Genomic DNA, 14903 nt, shown 5'->3' with positions numbered 1-14903 from the left:
GGTACTGAGTGGGTTTTATGCTGGTTTCCTGAGAGGCCAGTGGGCCCAGAAAAAACGCTCTGTATAGTTAAAGGACTATTTGAGCTAATTAAACCCAAATCCACTATAAAAGCTAGAAAAGGTACTCAGAAAGGCAAGTGATGGCCAGATGTATGGAGAGGCTTCTATACAAGGCAAGACTGAAATAGACCAGGACTTTTCAGTTCACTGAAGATGGTTGAAGAGGGACCTATAGTCTATAAAATAAGGAATGGTGTGGATATGGAAAGAAAATAAGGCTATACTATTCAGAATCTCTTACAATACTAGAGCTAGAAGACATGCAATAAAATTATTAGGGAGCAACTTAAAAAAAGTCTTTAATTTGTTTATCACCCAGTGTAGAATTCACTTGTGGAGCTTATTGCCACAAGATGTTGTAGAGGGTTGACAGCTTCAAAAGAGGATTAAAACAGTTCATGCAGGATAGGCCCATCAGTGAGTATTGAACATGATAGCAGGACTGTAACCCTCAAGTTAGGAGTTTCTAGGCCTCTAATGCTAGAAGGTATAGGGGAAAAGGGACAGCTTAGTTGTGATAGGTTCTGCATAAATACTTTTCCATTTAGAATCTGATCTGTGCCACTGTGAGACATGGAATACTGGGCTAGACGGACCTATTGTCTGACGAGGTATAGCATCTTTTATATTCTTAGTAAATGAATTTGGATCTAAGTGTCATCATCACCTGAGAAGTGGGGTTATACCTCCATCACAGCAGTTACTGCACACTTAAATGGGTGGGCTTGGAAGGCTTCTTCACATACTCATAATCTCTTTTTGAGTGGGGCTATCAAAAGTACTCAGCATTGACCTGGTTATGCCAAGTGGAATTTCACTATTGACTTCAGTGTGAGCAGAGTCAAATTTTAAACTGATCTTTCAGAAATTCCACCCTTTATTCCTTAACCAGTGCTCTTATACATTGCAGAGTCCTTATTCCTCACTGAGAATTACAGTAGTGAACCTATATGCCAAGTCAGATATGTAAAATCTAGACTATTTTGCTATTCTGTGCTATTAGAATGGCAACTGGGGGAGAGATGTCAAATATGATGCACATCTTTGAACCACTCTTTGATAAAAATGTTTGGCCACTTTTTAGTGAGATTTTCCAAACTAGTTCACATTTGGGGTGATAAGAAGCAGAGGAGACAAGTGTCAGGAGTCACTGTTTCCAGAAGGCTTTAAGTCCCTGTGGAGAGGGGCTGCTTGCTAGAGCACTTCAGCAAACAAAACTATGGCTTTTTACCTTGGAGATTAATAAAGATAGCACAAGTTGGAAAATGCAAACACAGTTTGTGGGTTGCATGTCCAATCTCTTGCTGAAGTTCAAAATGCCCAGGGCAGCTCTCAGTTCAAACCTGAGGGCTAGATTGAAACTTTATAGTTTGCCCAGCATAAGGAATAAAAATTTGTTTTCACTGCCTCTTGAGTACCCAGCAAGAGAGACTGATTGTGACTCAGAGAATCTCCTCGAGGGCAAGTATCTTTTGCTGTGTCTATATGCAGCACAGCTACCTTTTTGCTGTATATAGCTGTGTCTCAACTAGGGTGCCAGGGCACTGTAGTGTGCCAACAGATCTTTTGAAGGGTGCCCTGAGGTGTGAGGCAATAAGCAGGTACAGGGAGGAAAGTGCAGACTTGAGCTAGTCCCTGCTGCCTGGCTACTGCCCTGCCTCTACTACCCAAGCCCTTCTGCAAGGGTTAATACAACTTATCACAATAGTAATAAATAAGTTAGCTTTTAAAATGGGATGTTACTAAATTCACAAGAGTTGGGGGTGGGGGAGTGCCTGGAATTGAACAAAGATGTGCCTCAAGTCTGAAAATGTTGAAAGCTACTGGTATAGGGTATTCATAGGAATTGTGCAGGGCTTGCATCCCCTTGAGTGCTGCTACTGGGGTAGCTAGTGTAAGAAAAGGCAGGGCACTATTTATCACTTGCTTCCCCTTATGACTGGGCAAGCCAGACCATGATTTGACCCTTGTATTAAGGGCCCAGTAAACACAAATGCATGTTAACAATTGAGAGTATGCTGTAATATTTAGTGAGCTGTTTCCTTTTTTTCTTTTTTTAGCAACACCATACAGTGTTCACACTACTGTCATATAGTGTAAAGCATACAAATTTTACTTTGTGGATGCCAAAAAATCTTACCACATTGTTTTGAGTTATTTCTTTGAGAACTAAGACTCTGCAAGTGTGACTGAACCTTAAAACCCTAATCTTGCACTTTTGAAAACCCTATTCCTGCATAGACTTCAGTGGAAAACAGCGAGGTTTTGCTCCTGAATACCAATGCTGGATTGGAGAAAGATTTTTATAGGGCTTTACATTTGATGGAAAAACAAATTTTGTATATTGTCTATGCATTTGACTTGAATACAATTTTTCATGTTGTTCAAGTGTTATAATGGACAAAATTAAGTCAAAACAAATTTACTTCTAGACTATCCTTAGCTTTGTGCATGTATGCATTAAAACAAATACTTTGGAAAAGTTTTTTTTAATTCACAGGAAAGCTATTCATATATCTTCAACAAATTCGACAGTTTGGCTTGTGCTAACTCACCTAGAGATTCCAAAATGTCCTTTATATCTGTAATTAGGCAATCTAACTTGTAATTTTCTTTGTGAGAAGGAGCATCTGTTTCTCCATAGCCTCTCAAGTCCAGTGCCACAACTCGATATTCACTTTTAAATTCTCGCAATTGATGACGCCATGAATACCTAATAAAGGGGAAAAAGCTATAGTTAAAAGGCTAAATGATATAATGCTGAAACTCAGTCTGAAGTACTGCTTCTTTGGTGGGGTGATATTAAATGTTATAGGTTCAGTTTTTGTAACACTACAGCCTGAATAGGCTAAATCATATTTACCTTTACTTGTATAAGTGCCAATTACATAGTTGTGTGACAGGATTTTTTGGCACTTATGCAGTTTGGATTCTGTTTGGATTTCTTGTGGTGGCACAGGAACATTTGGGAGGATATGCATCAGAGGAGCAGTTTCCACCTTTTAGCTCACTAATGTACTAACTAGGAAACTTGCCCAGGGAGCAGAATACCTGGGTTCTAGGCCCCCTCATCTAGAGAGTTTTTGAATCCGCATTGCCTGCTTTCCAGTAAAGTGCTCAAGCCACCAGGCCACAGTTTACTGTGCTCTTCCCCCTTCCTGAAACTGGAATGCTGTAACTTGCATTTAATAATCATTGAATAAAACAGTGAGATAATTAGGATAAACAGATGTGTGGGGCCTAGGTTATAGCCTGGCCTTTTCCCTACTGGGTGCATCTACACAAGACATGTTACTGCGCAGCTGCCTAGTTTATTGTACAGTAAGTGCACATCTACATATGTACATGCTTACTGCACAGTAAAATGCAGGTAGCACATTTAAGTGCGATTAGTAACTGAGCAGTGACGCATGTATTGCCGTAACCTGGCAGGAAATTTTCTGCTTGGTCTGCCCAGCCACTAGGGTGCTAAAGCCTAGGAGCCTCTCCTGCTCCAGGGCTGGGCTGCCTCTATGGCAGCCCCTGTCTGCAAGCTATAAAAGCCTGTGAATGTTTTGTGCCCTGGGGCACATGCACCAGGAAGCCTGAGGGCACTACAGGTGCTGTGTGTCCCCCTGGGCAGGCCACAGTCCTGCTGTGCCTGCCTCCCACCACCCCAGCAGTGCTCCTGGACACTGAGCTGCCACACAGCTACCTGGGCAGGTAGGTGCAGCCCTGTCAGCTCCCCAGGGCTGCCTGCAGGCTATCTCTGGCAACAGAGCCAGCACCACCTCCCTGTTGCACACCCCCAGCAGCCTGCCCTGTGCCTGCAGGTGCTGTGGGGCATAGCCTCTGCCTTACAGCTGCCAGTCCCTTGCCATGTCCCTGCACTGTGCTCTGCTGGCAGCTGTCCAGGGCCAGCAACAGAGGGACAGCCACATGGGGGCCCAGAGAGCTGGCATGGGACCTAGGATAGCATCCTTCTTCCCATCCCATGTGCACATGCCCTTGCCCTACACCCAGGGCCTCAACTGGGGCCAGGAGGAGGTTGGTGACCTCGTGGCACTCTGGGATGACATGGAGGTGCTGCACCAGTTTGAGCAGGGTGGGAGCTCCGACACCCACATTTGAAGCCCTGTTGGGCAGGATGCAGGAGTGAGGGAACAACTGATCGGCATGGCAGTGCTGTATAAAGATCAAGGCCTTGTGGGCACAGTGGGTGGCTGTGACTAACCATAATTGTTGGTCCAGCTGTGCCCACAAGACTATGCGCTTTATGTGGCAGCTGACCTCTGTTCTAGTACCCCAGGACTCAGGGTGCAACTTTGGTTTATACCAGCATGGGCGGTTTCCCAAGCTCCCACCCCACCCCAGAACCACCAGTGATGTGTTGCCAGAGGAGGGACACTCAGGTATTCAGCATTTCATTCTGCCCAGCTCCCTACCTGCTCGCTTCACCATCAGCTCAGAGACCTGGCCAGCGCCTGACTTGGCAGCTGTGCAGCCCCAGGGTCAGCCACAAGGAGCCACTGGCCGTGTCACTGCTAACCATCAGCAATGCCAACTCCTCCCCAGGTGAAGCCCCTGGCCAGGCACCTGCACACTGTGACCTATGGACTGAGGACACTGGGCGCAACCAGATGCCTTCATCTGCTGGAAGGACAGTGCTGAGCTGCTAGCTGTGCCAGCGCTGGATACATGGTAAGCCCTGCACTGGGGGGGGAAGGGCCCTCCCTGCCCCAGCCCCTTCGCCCCTCCCTGGCTTGCCTGCACACCCCTGGCCCTGGGTTTCTCCCCCCTTAACAGCCCATGTCCCCACAGCTAGGCAGGCACGGGCCTCATTGGCCATACCACAGCATAAAGATCAGCTGCAGCAGGGCAGAGTGGGCCGGGCATCCCTTGGCCTGCACAAACAGCTCATTGTGCGCTGCTTGGGGCACACGCAGCAGCAGTGCGGTAGGGGGGTTGGCTCTGGGGAGCCTCCATAGAGAGGCCCCTAGCAGGGAGAACTGCGGAATGGCCAGCTCCTTGTCCCAGTTGTCCAGGAGTCCTGAGCACCCTGAGCCCAGGTGCTGTGGGCTGGGCAACAACACAGCAGAACAGGTGGCCTGCAAGAGGGGGACAGAAGCAGAGTCTGGAGCCCCAGCAGCAGGTGCTACCAGAAACTTGGCCTCTCTTGCCCTGGGAATGGAGCAGGGGAGGCAGGCTGCCTGTGGCCAGCACACAGCGGGCCACCAGCCCCAGGGGAGCATGCAAGGATGGAGGGCTTGGCCAGCAGCTGCCTAGGCCCTGGCCTACCTGCCTGACTTACCATGGTTCCTGGGCATCCATGCACAGCTGACCCCGGATCTGAGACCGGGCAGTGCACAGCCCCTGGTGCACAGCATCTTATCTCTGAAATATTGCAAACTCACAAAAATCTTCTGTCTCATGGCTCTGCAGGTACAGCATCTGGACACAGGGGAGAAGCTGCAGGCACCAGTGGGGATGCTGGCTCAGGGAAGATGCTGCTCACCCCTGGGGCCCTCTGGATGCACCGGTTGTGCCAGAGGTGCATTATGGACAGGACTCTCCTTCTCCAACAGCTGGTGGTGGCGGCTCAGGAGCAGGAGGAGACCGCCAGGGGCTAGTGGGAGGAGGACTTGGCCTACCAGGCCAGGTGGAGGAGGGAGGACATTGCCTGGGAGGAGGTGTTCCGGGCTGAGCTCCTGGCCCTGGAATGGGAGTGGATTGAGGTCCTTCAGGTGCAAAATACCATCCTGGGCCAGGCCATACAGGCCACAGACAATGATCATTGGACCCTGGACACTCCTGGGCCTGGTGGCCTTGTTTGTGACTGCTGCTGCTCAGGCCCCAGCCATAGTCCCACAGGCCCCCTAGCAGTCACCCACTACCCCATAGCAGACCCCTTCCTGGGCTTGGGAGGAGGTCCTCTGCCACCTCCTGCTTCCAGGAGCTCCTGGCCCAGCCCTTGCCCCAGGCTTGCTACCCAACCCGGCCCCATGCAGGCATGGAGCCGGAGATGCCTGGAGCAGCGCCAGGACTGAATGCTTCATAGATTCATAGATGCTAGGGTCAGAAGGGACCTCAGTCATCAAGTCCAACCCCTGCTGGGCCTGGACCTTGCCAGCTGGAGAGGAAGCCACCCACTTTGGCAGAGCATCAGGTGCTGTCGCCTCTGGGTGAGCCCCTCACCTGCTGCAGTCACAGACCCATGGGGGGAATGGCCAGAGGCTGGGGTGGTGCTGGCCGCCTGCCCCCTAGGTATGCCCACCCTCCAGCCCCCCACTCCAGGACTCCACAAAAACATCTTGTATGTAGTTTCCAGCAGGAAGAGGGTTTTTTTTATTGTTGGAGCAGGGGGTGGTGGTGGAGGGGCTCTGTGTGTTGGGGAAGGAGGGGGGTCTGTTGTTTGTGAGGGAAATAAAGACTTGTTCTTCTGATGTGTCTACAGTGACCGTGATAACGGAGGGTGGGGAGAGGAGAGGAGAGTCTGTGGGCAGCAGTGCAGGCAGACTAGAGTGGGCAGTGTAGGAGGAGGTGGTTGGCCAGGACCTCCCACACCTGGTGTGCTGCGTTCATGGCTCTCCTGGGACCTGGGTGGGGGTGCCTGCTGGGACCAGCAGGGTCAGCACCATGGCCAGCAGGAGCACAGGGTATTGGTTGTCACTGCTAAGGGCAGGGGCTGGAGCAGCCATGGCATCAGGAGGCAGAGGGGGCAGGGAAGGAGCTTCTGTATGCTGCCCCTGACCCGGGGCAGAAATGGGACTGCCCAGAGAGCGGAGAGTGGGGCTGGCTTCTAAATATGGCTGCTGGGTGCTGGCAGCTGCAGCCAGAGCCTGGAGCTTCCCTTGGTGGCCACAGGGATGGATTGCTGGGCTGCAGGGACCTGGCAACAAATTTTCTCCCTAATTTCTGCACGTGTAGACAGCTACCCAAAAATACTTACTGTGCAGTAAACTACTGCAAAGTAAATTTAGGCTGGAATAAATGCATGTGTAGACATGCACACTAGGGCACTTAACTATATTCCCTCTGACTTGTGCTTCTTCTCCTGGACTAGCTGTGCTGGGAAGTAGGAGATGTCTGTTCAAACAATCTCAGGCTGAGGGGATGCAGGAGGTGGACAAAGCTCGCATGTGGCAGCTGCCGCCATTGGTGCCCTGCTCCTTGGGCAATATCCTAGCCATGTAACTAGACCATTGAGTTGAGAGATAGAAGGGTCCTCCCCTGGTGAGGTTTTTTTGGCAACTAAATTTTTGGGACTTACTCAGCATTATGCTCAGGTCTGGGTAATTCTGTTTCACTTAGGCACTTCTGTAGCTGCAGTGCAGCCTTCTGACCATGCTCACGAATCCCAAACTCTGTGTGTAAGTGCCAATAAATGGCAGTTGGTATGTGCTCTTTCTGGACGGCATCATCTGGAAAGAGCACAGACTAACTGCAGATGCTTCCTCAGCCTGATGAAGGGTATTTGTACCCAAAAGCTTGCAAAGAAGAATTTTTCCACCTATTTCAGTTGGTCTAATAAAAGATACCAGATTTACCCAAAGAACCATGTCTGCCTATGTCCTTAGACCAACACGGCTAAACCTATACCCCTGAAAAAATGGCACAATTATGGAAGTGCCACTTGGGTGCGCAAAGGTAAAATAAGATTTAGTTCTTTAGGCCTTAGCTTGATGGTTTTGTCCAGGTAGGAATTCTACTATTAGAAGGGAAATCTCTGCATGAAGATGAGTTGGTGTACTAGTTCTACCTTTCCAACCTCTTGAAGCCCACAACACAAGGAACATAATTGAACAATAGCTGACCTGACTCTGGATGTTTCCAGTCATTTTTAGCTTCTGTAGTGGTTCCACGTAAGTTAGAGAAGCCCTGAGGTTGCACATCCCATGTTCTGGTACTAGTTCACCTCAGTGTGAATTAAAACAAAGTCATCTCTCCTCCTTGCCTTGTTCATATGCCAAATAGGGTTTGGATAGAATGGAAACCAAGACTTCAGATGACAAGATACACACATTTGGTTTTCTTTTCAGGGGAAAAAATGGGTAACCCATCCACTAAGTGAAGTAAAGGACAATAAAGAATGTAACAAATTAATTTGATCAACTGATATGCTATGGTTCATCATCAATGTATTACTCAGTCTAATCCTGAAATAACAAAGAATAACAGCTATCACTGGATCAGTACTGAACATAGAATTTCAGTGTTTATGCTTCTATGTATAAAGATAGAAATCACTTAAGGGAAATCCAGAATAAAGAAGAGTTTAGTAATAATCTAGAGGTAGATAGAGATTATTCTTGATTTTAGCAATAGTTGTTTGTGACTGGATAAAAATGGGGAAAGCTAAAATCACAAAAGATAAAGGTCTTGATCTTGCGAAGTGCTACTTTCCCTAAACTCAGTTTGAAATTACTTTAATTTTGAGGCTATTCAACACTGTCTAGGAGGTGCACAGCCCCATGAAGAACTGGGCCCCATTTTGACACAATTTAAGAGGACATGAAAAATAACATGATCATTCCAAGCATAGATAACATTTGATGAACTTTTCTGTGCTAAGAGTCAAGTTTTGCTGCAACAATTTCAAGTAAACAACATGAATGAAGCATTTGGTTAGTCAAATACCACAAGGGAGATTCCTGAAAATTCTGCCAAATTGCAAATAATATTTTACATCAGACCCTGGCCTTTTCTGCATCGAGTCTAGCATGAACCAGTAAGGGATTCTGAATACAATATGGCCATTACAGTGGCACTGGATTAAGCAAAGAAAAATTTAGTTATATAAATATGAGGTCTATCAAGTATAAGATTTAAGTAATGTAGTTCTCTAATAATGAATTTTAAAAAATCAATATACGCTGCCTCATGAGTTAAGTTTACCATGGTAACTGTAGGAGCTATGAGAAATACTTCACAAAGAAAAAATAACAGGGCATAGCAAATATTTTCTTTTTTAAGAATATGCCCACTTTCTATGCCCACATCCTGCTGTCACAGGGTCCATAAATCAATTAAAAGCTTGACTGAACAGTTAGTTCTTGCACTGCACCCAGAAGCTTACCAAATTCTAACCTTAGCAGACCATCAAAAGCAGCAGATCCAAAGCCTGGGGCTTCCAATGAGGGTATTCTGCCCTTGACCTCAGAGAATTCTGTGCATTTCATAGAACACCTTACTATGTATGAAGTATATCTAACCTGACCTCTGTTTTGCATGAATGATTTGGAAATGTTGGTAAATGCCTGTGTTTTTCTCAAGGCTAAGTAATTGTAACTTATTTGGGGGATTTTCTGATTGTGTTATTTTGGGAAGGCAGCTTATACAAAATTCAGCAGCTTAGATACCTTCTTACAGGCACTCAGCTGTCACAACATATTATCTTCACTTTAAAATATTTATATTGGCTTCTCATAACATTTGTATTGATTTAAAAATTCCTTTGCATATAAGGCACTTAATGCCTGTGGTGCTTTATATATATACAGTAATTGACTGATTTTTGTCTTTATACATCCTCAGTTGCTCACTGAGGTCAGTCCTGGCTTGTTATATAGTTTGTCCTAGGTATAACCTTGAGACATTGAAAGCTAGAAGATTTTGTAATTAAGTTTCCCAATTATGGAATCACTCCCATTGTTTTTACTATCCAAACAGTATATGTCACAGCTGCCTTAAATGGCTCTAAAATTGCAGTTATTTTATTCAGCATTTTAAACACAGAATCTTGGTCCATACATAAGAATCCTCCAGTGTTATGACAACCCTATTTTTTTTTAGTATGTATATTTTATTCTTATACATCTCAAACAGCACTTTTCACACTTAATATTCTATTCTATTTGAACTGTCAGGTACTGAATGAGGCTAAAGCTATGACAAACAATCAGTTTAGTAAATTTTGGAGTCTTGTCTAATTTTCTTTAAAAATAATACAAGATGCTTTAAGTGGAACATGAGCATGATTTTCTAAATTATATCAGTATTATAAATTTAGTAGATTATTCGTACTATTATATTAGCAGAAAGTCTGAATTAAAGAAGAAACACAACACATGCACACAGAACAGGGTTGTTATTTGGATAAAATCTGTCCTCTAAAATATCTTATTAGACTAGAATATGAAAAAAAAAGATAGTTAATAACCAACTGGCAGATTTTAATCTATATTTATATTTCCTTACCCAATTAATTAGCAAGATATTATTAAAACAATCTGTTTTTTTAAATTAATAGTTTAATGAGAAAAATTGCTCATGCTTTCACCAGCAGCCTCTATGCCTTCAATAGTTATAAAATATTGTAGATGTTGGGTAAATTTGAGATTGGTTGCCTATGTCAGCCCATCATGGACATAAATTGAGCACAATTTGATCTTCTCTATTTAGGAATCATTACCATCTTTCTTTTAAAATATTCGGATTCATTAGTTCAGTTATGATGAAGGTATGTTGGCAGTAAAACATTTCTAAGCACTCTAGTCAGTTTGACAGCTCAGAACTTTAAAATATCAATATAATATAAATATCCGTGTAAATGAAATCTGTTCACAACAATAAGAACAGCACCTCAAAGCTTGGAAAAGGAGTCATTGGGGGTGTCATTATTAGAAGTGGTCAAGACCCCTTTATGTCTCACCTGAACAACAATGCCTCCACTAGGGAACCTAAACAAGCTAAAATCTGTAGTTTAGAAGGAAAGACAACCATTTATTGAATTATCACATCCTTTATATCCTATTTGTTCCCTGAATGCAATTTCTCTAAATACTTAACAAACTCTACTTCACTTGTTAAATTTGGCAGCTATGGGTTAAATTTTACAGCCAAAACAATCACTTTTGCATTATTCTGAGCAGGAATTTATGGTTTGTTTAACTTTGATCCACTAGGCATATTCATTTATTATAGATGCCATCACTTGTCTTCTGGTGAACTAATTATGGGACCTGTCTTTGAAGAATGTCTTGTATTTGAAAGCTTGCATTGGACCTATGCAGTTGGTCCAATGAAAGACATCACTCTAAAAAAGCCTTGTTTCCCACATAAATCCAGGCCCATCATGGCTACAATTTCACTGTAACACTACCATGGAAACTGTATATACTTCAAGAAATATTTTCTGATCTTGAATAGAAGCAGAAGATTTGGTATGTTGGTATGTTGGCTTGTAACAACTCCTGGGATTACGTTGCGGCTGGTGCAATTAGAAAAAAATGGTGCAATTAAAAAAGACCATAATCAAATGGAATGGTTTGTCCTGTTCTAAAACTTAGCTTTACCAGGATGCTTGAACATAGTTATGAAAAATATCAGAGGATTTAAGTCATAAGAGTGAGCATCTAAATCTTACAAAAGGAGAGCAAGAAGTGAATTTTACCAGAATTCTGGAAAGCCATGAAGCAGCAGCATGAGCGGTTTGCCCCTTTCTCCTGCAGCTACGTAGTGGAATCTTAGCCCTGAATCCTGGAGAGAAAAGAAAAGAAGTGTTCTGTTTGTATTGCTGTACAATGTTGCTGAAATTGGGATTTAAGTGGTGTTACTTCTCTGCCTATTCAGCCATTGCACTCTGATGATATTTCCAACTAATATACCACCTGAGATGGTAACAGGGCATGTGGAATTTGCTAGAAACCAGCACCCATTAATTTCCCACAGGATGCCAAACAGTGACTAAATGGGAAGGCTTTCAGTCAATACCAAGAGTACATTCTACTGTCAATCTTGTCAGTTAGATGAGGCTATTCTTAGCTAATTAAAACTGTCTCACATTGCAATCTGGTGTACAGCTGACAGACCAAATGGAATGTTTTAAATCAAACGTGATAAAAATTAAGGTTGTTAAAAATCAGGTATTTCTGCCTCTCTTGCATGGATGTGGTTTAAAAAATGTTTATTTTTACCTTTAAAAGTTGAAGGTTCATAAAGATGTTATTCAGAGGGACAGAAAAGAAGATTAATTAACTGTCTTCTTCCAACCCTGTCTGCATTCACTCTTATTGATCGGGGCCATGAGCCTTCTGAGAAATAAGCTTCAATCATTCATTATCATGATGAAAATTATCAATAGGCAAGTTACTTGTTATTTTGCCAGAAGCAAAGCCATTTTCAATTGACATAATGGAGTTTTGCTGACTTACATTAGCTGAAGGTCAGGGTTAGTAGAATTTAAATAGACTGAAATGAAGATCCAGTAGATTTGTTTGGATTCCTGCCTGCTTAATGAGGAAAACATCATGTTCAACAACAGATTCCAGACCTGTCCAAAAGTTCATAGTTATAGAACTGAATAATATGGCCTGGATATTGCCCCTGAGCTTGTATGGTCTTCACCCAAGAAATCAGTTTAGTAGTAGATGCGAAAAGATGCTTGTCATGGTGTGCCCCAAGGGGGTACTTGCTTAGTCTCAGGAGACCCTAGTATTTCAGTCCCTGAACCTCCTTGGTGGTCCATGCCCCTGATTCCATGAGATAGCTCTCAGTTCATTAACTGGCAGAGGGACTTGATCTCATTATTGGGGAGAATAAGTGCAAAATTGGGACCAGCAAAATAGGTAGCTCTTCTTCAATAAAAGCATTTACTGGGGAAGAGGACACCCAGCCAGAGGTTCTCTGCCCCTTCTAAAGGGTTAAGCAATCTCTTGGTCCTCAGTCCAGTGTGCACCCCAAAGTTACTCAGCTGTTCCCTCCCCAGTCTGTATAACTGGGAGCCCCAAGGCTGTTCTGCTGATTCCTGTCAACCGATTCCCTCCATCAGCAGACACACTGCTTATTCACCCTGTCATGACCATTATCACACTTATACCCTTCAGTTTCCCTGGAGCATCCTGGGTGTCCTGATACTATCTTGTTGAGGTGTCAAAATGGCTATTCAAGCCCTGTTAATGCTGAAGATCCTGCACATGGGCAGCTCTGGCACTTAGTAGGGAGATGTAAATGTAAAGGAAAGTAATGTCTGTTTTGGAGGGCCCAGACCATCTCTTACAGTGTAGGCAAAATGTAAATTTGAAAGTTTTTCTATCAGATGAATTTTCTCTGCAGGGATCAGTTAAATGGATCCATTAGCAAACTGAATGCATACAATTGAATTTATTAATTTGGTTATGACACAGAGTAGTGCCTACTCTTTTACTATATATTGTTGACTCATTATCTCTGTCAAAAAATTCTTATGAAAAACAGCAGTGAAGTGCACCTTGCACATAGGTTCCCCATGGACACTACAGAGTTATTGCTTATGTTTTATTAATATCTGGTACTTAGTGAAACAAATACTGAGACTGAAATTCTATTTCACCAGGTTGGGAGATTACATTTCCTGAATGCTTATTGCTAGCACTACTTTCAAGAGTCCATCAGCAATTAATGAAAAAGTCAAGAAAATATAGTGTTTATATTGTTTTTTAAAAAACCTTAAAATGTACTATATATATGCTTTCCTCACTGCAGCCAATGTCACTTCATTTAGTGTAGTTATTAGAGTAGGGGACCACAGGTAGAAGAGTCACCAGAAATATGACAGCAGTACAAGGGAAATAGGTTTTAAGTTGCAATGTCTTTGGCACAAAGGTGCCTTTTGGCCAGCGTTTGCTATGACTGGGACTTGAGGTGCTACTACATGAACAGTGAAGGATGACAGTAAAAACAGAATATTGGAAAGAGTCATAGAGAAAGATCTGATAGAAACTAAGAAAAATGACAGGATAAAAGGATGAGAAAGCAAGAGACAGGAACGGAAGACTAGCCATTATGACAATATTGGGAGCCCTGCAGTCTCGTAACAACTTAGGCAAAAGAGCCACCACCATCTTGACTCAGATCTGGCTTCCGAATGGTGGGATGGTGCAATCCCAGCTCAACCCTGTCCAGACCTCACTTCATTTAAAGTCAGGGCACACTCTGCAGCCCTGCAGGCTGGCACCAAGCAGCAGCAGCCTTGTTTGTTGGAGGCAAATCAGGTTATTTTTTGTGGGAGGCAGGACACCTTCCATGTTCAAAACCCGGCGGAAGGAATTCAGTCGGCCCAGAGGCGACTGGTAGGGGATGCATGGGGCTGCACTGCCCCCCTGACCGCCGACACTGATGCTGTTGGTAGGGCTGGTGCCCCCCCTGACAGGGTCGGTGGCTTCTGCGGGTGCCCCCAGATTCAGGAGGCTCCAGTCACTCGTGAGCCAGCCAGCAGGTGGGCAACCTAGTCTGGTGGCTCAAGACATCTCCAACCCAGCCATTGAACAGGCTTTGCTCTTCACAACCCAGTCCTGTTCTTACCAATATGGGAGCTTGCTCCCAGCAAGGTGAGAGGCAGCTCAGCCCCAGGGGAGGGCCGCGGTCACCTCAGGAAGGTGCGCACAGTTCATGCCTGGGGCAGGACTCGGCCTCCTCGCACCGGGCAGCCCCAGAAGCGCGGGCGGCGCGTCGCGCGGGCAGCCCGGACTCGCGGGGAGCGCCGCCTCGCATTTCCCCCGGTCCCCGGGGCTTTCTGAGAGTAATTACCAGCAGCGCAGCGAGCTGGTTGTTAATGCACTCTAGGACACACGCCACGTCCCCTGGCTGAGCCGATTTGCACCGCCCTGGGCTATTGGCACGGTGTTTCCAGCGGCTCCTGGGGGACGGAGTCAGGCCATTCCCGGCCTGAGCGGAGCCGATGCCGCTAAGGTCGAGGCGCTCGCGCGGAGGACGAAGGTGACCCGCAAGGATGGCCTGAGCGGAGCCGATGCCGCTAAGGTCGAGGCGCTCGCGCGGAGGACGAAGGTGACCCGCAAGGATCCGGCGTGTCTCGCGCAGCAAAGCCCTGGGCCGGCAGCGAGCGGCGGCGGCGAGGGGAAGCTGCTCGGCGAGACCGTGAGCGTTTC

The 14903-nt window shown here is 45.3% G+C and overlaps 1 protein-coding gene across 1 annotated transcript in view; it reads right to left on the bottom strand.

Moving 5' to 3' along the window:
* The window catches only part of EPHX4 (epoxide hydrolase 4), a gene marked incomplete at its 5' end in the record, with an annotated part of 33282 nt that extends 18498 nt beyond the window's left edge, over positions 1–14784 (bottom strand). The window contains 3 exons of the mRNA XM_025201873.1: positions 2616–2773; positions 11432–11517; positions 14545–14784. Coding sequence (XP_025057658.1) covers positions 2616–2773; positions 11432–11517; positions 14545–14784 — 484 coding nt within the window. The remainder of the gene's footprint in view (positions 1–2615; positions 2774–11431; positions 11518–14544) is intronic.
* Positions 14785–14903: the final 119 nt, after the last annotated feature.

Source organism: Alligator sinensis, unplaced genomic scaffold (genome assembly GCF_000455745.1).
Source record: "Alligator sinensis unplaced genomic scaffold, ASM45574v1 scaffold199_1, whole genome shotgun sequence".
NCBI lineage: Eukaryota > Metazoa > Chordata > Crocodylia > Alligatoridae > Alligator > Alligator sinensis.
Note: the sequence above shows the minus strand (reverse complement) of the source record. Positions and strands in the feature narration are given on the sequence as shown.